Raw genomic sequence first — 6,421 nt, 5'->3', positions numbered from 1 at the left:
CGGCCGAAATGGCCACGTCATCGCCAAGTCGAGGATCCATTTGCGGCTTGTCCCTAAGCGCCTGTCACACGCGAAAAAAGCTTCCAAACTTTAACAGACTTACAAGGAATTCACGTTCGCGTCTACATACTGCACATTCACAACGTCGCACAGATCCGAAAGGCCCACACGACCCGGGGCCGCCCCTTTCCGGCCCGTTGCACGACCAGAAACAACTATGGGGAGCCTTCTTCCAGGTTTGAGCTGGTTTCTGTCTCCTGCTCTTCAAGGCGGCGCAGCGGGCGCTCCTTCAGGGATGGCCGCGCTTTGTGGGTGGCAACGCACAACAGCGCAACGCAGCAGAGGCACAGGGATAAAGAGGCTGCAACAGCTGTCCTCAACTCTCTCGCGCAGGATGGGACGAGCGGCTGCCCGGCGTCCCACCAAAAGGTGCGGCAACGCCCTCTTGTGACATGGCCAATAAGATGGGCCAGCTCGTGCTCCGCGCACGGCGCTGCATCAGCGCGCCGGGGCGCCTCTACCAATCCCCATCTGTCGCGTTCGGGGCGCAGCTGCGGCGTCGCACTGCGCCCGCACGTCACATCAGTCCCCAGCCGAGGCTCCTCCCCCCCGCTGTATGGCCTGGTGGGGCCTGCACTGTGGGTGGCACGCCGCAATGGGACTCCCGAGAAATGGAGGCCTCATCTTGCAAACCCCGAAACGGCACCCGGAAACGGAGCCCTTGCAACAATTGTTTGCACGCATCACCCCAGAGCTAGAGGACTATCTTGATGAGGAGGAACAGAGGGGCTACTTCGCGCGGCTTGAGAGGATCAAGAGCTGCAGGTGCGTACAGCTTGCAAACACGTGCGTACAGCCTGCATGCAGCTGGCATGCAGCTGGCATGCAGCTGGCGTGCCACTTGTCTGCCGCTCGCATGCCGCTTGCAATTATAGCCTCTTGCATGTGTGCGCACGGCTTGGCTCGGCTGCTGGCCAGCAGCTGCGTTTCGTCTGCAGCTTAGGTGGATTTGCGACGCCAGGAAAAGCCAGGCAGCCACTGGGAAGGAAGCTGCGGCCTTGCCCGCCGCCAGGCAGCCTCTGCACGCATGGCGTTGCAGACGGCTATCCTGCGCGTCCACCCCGCTGTCCCGCGGTGCAGCACCCGTGCCCCACGATCCCACCACCCTCCCTCGCACTTGCAGGCACAGCGGCGGCGGCGGCGGGGCCGGCGGCGGCGACGAGCGCCCGCCGCTGCAGCGCTCACAGACGATAGGCCTGGAGCGCCGCAGCTGGGAGCACTCCGTCCCCACGCGCGGGGTGATGTCGCGGCAGGCCAGCCTGCCGCGGGACTGGCGCCTGGAGGGTGAGCCCCAGCGCCTGACTGCAGCCAGTGAGCCGCGCCTGCGCCCCGCAGCAGCGGCCCGGTCGCGAGCGTGTCGCGTTCGAACACGCCTGCGCAGCTGGCGGCGATGCCGCCTGCTGTGCGGCGTTTGGGCCCCTGCAGTCGAACACATGGGCGGCTGCGCATCTCCTGCCAGCCGGCGCCACTCCCTCCCCATTCTCCGCACCCGGCCAACTTGCCCTCAGAACTTCCACATCGCGCATCTCCGCTGCCACCCGTCTCACAACCAGACACGCACTTTGAGGTGGGGTCCCCTCTGTCCCTGGGGTCGAGCCCCAGGTCTCAGCCTGCGACACCTTCGTCGACGCCGGTCCAGGGCGGCGCCTTTGCGGCGCGGCTGGACGTCTACAGGGCGGCGGCCAAGCGGGACGCGCGCAGCAAGTACAGCTGGTGCGTGTGCATGCCCTGCACGGTCGCGTGGCCTGCACGGTCGTGCGATTTTGTCCTGTGATGCGTTCGCTTGCGACCGTCATGTGTGTTGGTGCCATAGTCAAGCGGCGCAGGTAAGGCAGAGGTGACTCATGCGCCTGGCGGCGTTCTTGCACCTTATGCCTTGCTAACCGCATTGTCATTACGACAACACTATCGTGTTTGTCACGGTATTAGGTGGGACAAGATGGCGTCTTCCATGCTGAATGAGAAGCCCGACGAGGCGGTGGACACCGGCAAGGGCTACGCGCCGCAGTATGACGTCACCGGCCAGGTGGGTGCGTGCAGTATCCGGCGGCGGCGGGGGAATGAAAACCGCACCGCCTGCGCGGAAGTGTCGCGCCAGAAAGGAGCAGAAATTTTTGCAGGCGTTGCCCGTCCAACCATTGGTTTGGGTTAATGCAGGCATCGCAGCGGAGGCCACATGCCCTGGGATGGTTTTCTGGGTCCCTCCACTGCGCCGCGACGACGCCCCAGAGGCCTTGATCACTCGGTCAAGTCCAAAACTGCGGATATAACATTCCCAACATCATCTCGCCGGGGGGGGGTCCTGTTGCGCAGGGGCTGCACTACCGGATGGTGCACGGTGCGAGGGGTGACGAAGGCGGGTTTCAAGGGGCAACGCCTGAGCTGGCTGGCCGCTGGCAGCAGCTTGACATTGCCCCGCCTGTGTGCACGGCTACTGTAGGGGGCCGATTGCTTGGCTTGCAACAAATCAGGTTTTATGTATTATTCTTCCTCACCCTGCTTTTTTCATGACTCCGTTTGGTTTTTCACAGCACCTTTGGCCTGCACCTGCACCTTGTTTTGTGCTGCTTCCCGCCGTCACACATGCTCAGACGCTTCTGTTCCTTGTTCCGCATTCGCCCCTGCCGTGCAGGCGAGACTCTCGGGGAAGGAGAGGGCGCGGCACCGGCGGCCACAGTGGAGGTGGTCGAGGGCAAGGACGACGCTGGTAGAGGCACTGCAGCTGTTTGACATGTTTGGCTGGCAGATCGAGGGGCCTGCGCCACCGCTACGCCCCACTGGCAGGCCCGCGGGGGTGGTACGGGCAGGGCATACTTTTCCTCCCCCGCACACTGGGGGAGGGGGAGGGGTGACTGTGACTCCAGACAGCCGCCTCCTAGTCGAGTAGTCACGCCCTCTCTTTGTTTGCACGGGTCAGCCACGCATTGAGCACGCTGCGTGTGTGGTTCTGCTGGGCGGTTCGCGGGGTGCGACCGCTCAGCAGCGCAGCACCATGTGCGGACGCGCGGCGCCGAACTTGTGCAGAGTGGCTTGGATTTGGCGGCAGGTGCTGCAAGGCACCCTAAAAGGGGTGCACGCACTGCAGGGGGCGAACACGCGTCGTTTGAATTCGCTCTATCTGTTGTTTGTGGGCAGCAGGTTCACCACCCTCCCTCGGCCACCACCTGCGCCCACCTCTCTTGCTCCACGGCCGCTTGCGCGTATCTCATCATAAAGTGTTCCCAAAGGTACAGCGTGCATGCTCCATGTCACATGCCGCGCTGCGCCCAGCCAGCCGGGCGGAGAGCACAATCTTTGCAGCTGCCCATCTCCCCTGTACACCTTTACCCCACCTGTTTTCGATGTCGCCCCCCTCTCTGGTGGTTTGGCGCCACTGGCCTGTTTCGCCAGCCTGTGTCCATTCAAGTTTCGTGTTAGGCGCTGCTTGCCCACAATGCTACCAGTGGCGGGTCGCCCAACACCCCTGCAAAGGTCTTTGACCGGTTGTGGTGCGACACATCCCAGTGGCTGGCTGGCAGCCACAGCGTCATCACACCTATTTGGCGACTGCTTGCTGCCTTTTTGCGCCTGCAATGTTGTTGGCTCCTCACCCTCCGGTGCGCCCGCGCGCACCCGCCCCAGCAGAGTGAGGTTTCAGGACTCCTGCTTCGGTGATCGACTGTCCGAGTGGATCAGCTGTGGCAAGGGCCTCGTGAGGGTGTACACGTGGGATGCGCCGGCCTTGCTGTAACCTTGTGTCGTGTCTAGTATTTCGGTCGGCGGCCGAGTTTGGATGTTACGGCAGGCGGCGGGGGGTTGGAGGGGGTTGGAGGGGCTGGCAGGGGACCGCTGCAGCATGCAACAGCGTCTGACAGCACACTTGACTTTGTGGCCTGCGGCCCGGCGGCAGATCTGAAACCCTACCAACAGATAGATGCTGGCGCAACTGACGGCAAGGCACGAGCGTTCAGGTACTGGCCCTAATAAGCCTAAACAGCGGCACCACGTTGCGCGCGACCATCCTGGTGACCATATGGATGGGCTCAAGCGGCGCGGCCGGGTGGCTTCCATCCGCCAGCAGGGCCAAGACGGAATGGGGGCGTGCGTTGCAGCCGAAACTTGATCAAGCGCGAATCCAGGCAGGCAGTGGGGGCAGGTCGGCGCGTCTAGGCTCCAAGCCTAGCAGGCTGTCTGCCTCGCCCTTGCGTGTGTATTGATTGCAGGTGCTGCGCCATGGGCTACTACGGTGATCCTTGCATTATGTTCTACGCAGAACCTCCCAATTTGAGAATATAGCTTTGTGATGTGACCTCCCTGGTTGCAGTCAACGCTTGGCTTCGCTGCACGCTGATGGGTCAACTCTTCTCAGGCCACTGCAGGGTGATCGGTCAGCTGTCACAGGCCCCGCATGGAGAGCCAGCGCTGCCTTTTGCGATTATATGCAGCAAACCTTGACCGGTACTGACTGTGTGGCCTTTGCACATCAGATTCTGGCACCAGGCTGATGTGCTCCCTGCTCGGCATGGCGGTGGCCCGTTGATGACTTGACTGATTGACACATCCATCCTGATGTGTCGCCATCGCGGTATAACCATTGCCACTAAATATAAACCCTCATCGCAGTGCAATAACATCTCCACTGATCGCACGCTGCCTGTCACAGTTGCCCTCCGCCGCGAACGTGCCGGTTGTGTCAATCGACTGACGCTAGCCATATGTTCGACATGAAGGCTTCTTGAACGCAGCTGTCCCAGCGAAAGCCACGGCCTCAGCAGGGATTCAGCCCGACCGTTGTGCACGCGCTGCACCTGCTGCGCCACGCAGCACGGGCGCGCGGCGAACGGGACGACCCTCTCTCCAACTGCAGCACAGCTAGCGCCCTCGGCGGCCGCGCGGGCCTGGGCAGCAGCATGACGGACGGCTCTGGCGTCTCTGTCTGCGGCGTCGTCTGCTCCGCGGTCGGCGCCCTGTTTTACACGCTCTCTCGGAACGAAGGCAAGCGCGCAGCGCGCCACCCACGCGCGCCCCTGGGGACCATGTGCCGCTGCCCTGCGCCGCGGCCGGCCCCTCAACCCTCCCAACGGCCCTGGCAGGGTGGCCCTGCCTGATACACACACCCAAATCTTGGCCCTGCAGATGCACATGCCAGGTTTCTGGGCTCGGCTCGGGTCCTGGAGCGGTTGGATGGTGGGTTTTCTCACCTGATTTCAGGCACTAGGGGATACAGCAAGCAGGGACCTGCAACAGGGCGGGGGGCGACCGCGGCGAGTTCGGGTTGGAGGCAGGGGGGGCAAGGGGCGGTGCGGCAGCTGACCGGGCAGCACCCCAAGTGGAGCCGCGCCACGCGCCTCGAGCGGCGAGGGCGACGCGTACTTGGCCGGGCGCTCCGTGCGATTACCGTGCCGGCGCTGCCGCGATCGGCGGTCGGCGGCCGCCCTTGAAGGGAGCGCGCGCGTCTGCACAAACTTGAATGCACGCATGCGAGCATCGAATCTCGCATGCTGCCGCTAGGACCCCGTATGCATCGGACCCCTGCTCAATGACCAACCCCACCAATCAATGTCGCAGAGGCGGTGAAGCTCGAGCACGTCCTGCCTGCGCTGGTGGCGCTGCGGGGCCGTGCCGACTCAAGCAACCCGAAGCCCTGCGAGCTCAGCGATGGTGGGGCGGGCCAGGGCGGCGCGAGTGGGGGCCGAGGGTAGAGGATACCTTTGTGCGGTGGGGCGGTTTGGATGGCTTGAATGGCCTAGCTGCCTGCTGGCTGCTTTAGCTGTCTATTTGCTCGCCCCCTGCCCCAAGCGTGTGCGCGTGTGCGAGCCCACGCGCGCGCGCATGCGCACAAACACAACACATGCAAACACAATTACACAATCACACACACACGTGTACATACACCTGCGTACGCACACACACGCGCACACGGACACACCCGCATCACCCCCCATTCGCCCTGGGCCCCCCCACCCTCTCCACCAGCAGCCCCACCCCTCACGCCCTCCGCGCCACACGCCCACGTCGCACCACGAGCTGCCGCGCCGCACACGCCCTGCGCCGCGCCCGCGCCCCGCCCGCCGTCCCCGCGCGCGCCCCATCGCCCCGCACCTACCTCCCCTCCGCCCGCGCACAGCTACCTTACATCCCCAACCCTCCATTTGCACATCCACCAGATTCTCCGGGCACCTTGTCTCAACCTTGTTCCACCGATGTTTTGTCAAAGTTCTTTGCAAACAATCAACCAACCGTTTTTTGATCGCGCCGCAGCACGCGCCGTTTACCACGAGCTGGTGGAGGAGGATATCCTGGTGACCCGCAGCGCCGCGGGCCACGCGGTGCGCAACCCCTTCGAGACGCGGCGCGAGCTGTTCGCGGCGGACTGGTGGGC

General features: G+C 63.8%; 1 protein-coding gene across 1 annotated transcript in view; it reads left to right on the top strand.

Annotated features, from left to right (window-relative positions):
- Nucleotides 1-394: 394 nt before the first annotated feature.
- MNEG_7644 (hypothetical protein) overlaps nt 395-6,421 on the top strand; it is a gene marked incomplete at both ends in the record, with an annotated part of 8,246 nt that continues 2,219 nt past the window's right edge. The window contains 9 exons of the mRNA XM_014043884.1: nt 395-429; nt 1,184-1,344; nt 1,614-1,773; nt 1,990-2,090; nt 2,693-2,767; nt 4,864-4,997; nt 5,258-5,339; nt 5,608-5,724; nt 6,301-6,415. Of these exons, the coding sequence (XP_013899338.1) occupies nt 395-429; nt 1,184-1,344; nt 1,614-1,773; nt 1,990-2,090; nt 2,693-2,767; nt 4,864-4,997; nt 5,258-5,339; nt 5,608-5,724; nt 6,301-6,415 (980 nt within the window). The remainder of the gene's footprint in view (nt 430-1,183; nt 1,345-1,613; nt 1,774-1,989; nt 2,091-2,692; nt 2,768-4,863; nt 4,998-5,257; nt 5,340-5,607; nt 5,725-6,300; nt 6,416-6,421) is intronic.

The sequence above is a fragment of the Monoraphidium neglectum genome, assembly GCF_000611645.1.
Source record: "Monoraphidium neglectum strain SAG 48.87 unplaced genomic scaffold scaffold01372, whole genome shotgun sequence".
In the NCBI taxonomy this organism is placed as follows: domain Eukaryota; kingdom Viridiplantae; phylum Chlorophyta; class Chlorophyceae; order Sphaeropleales; family Selenastraceae; genus Monoraphidium; species Monoraphidium neglectum.
This window is presented reverse-complemented; position numbering and strand designations above follow the sequence as displayed.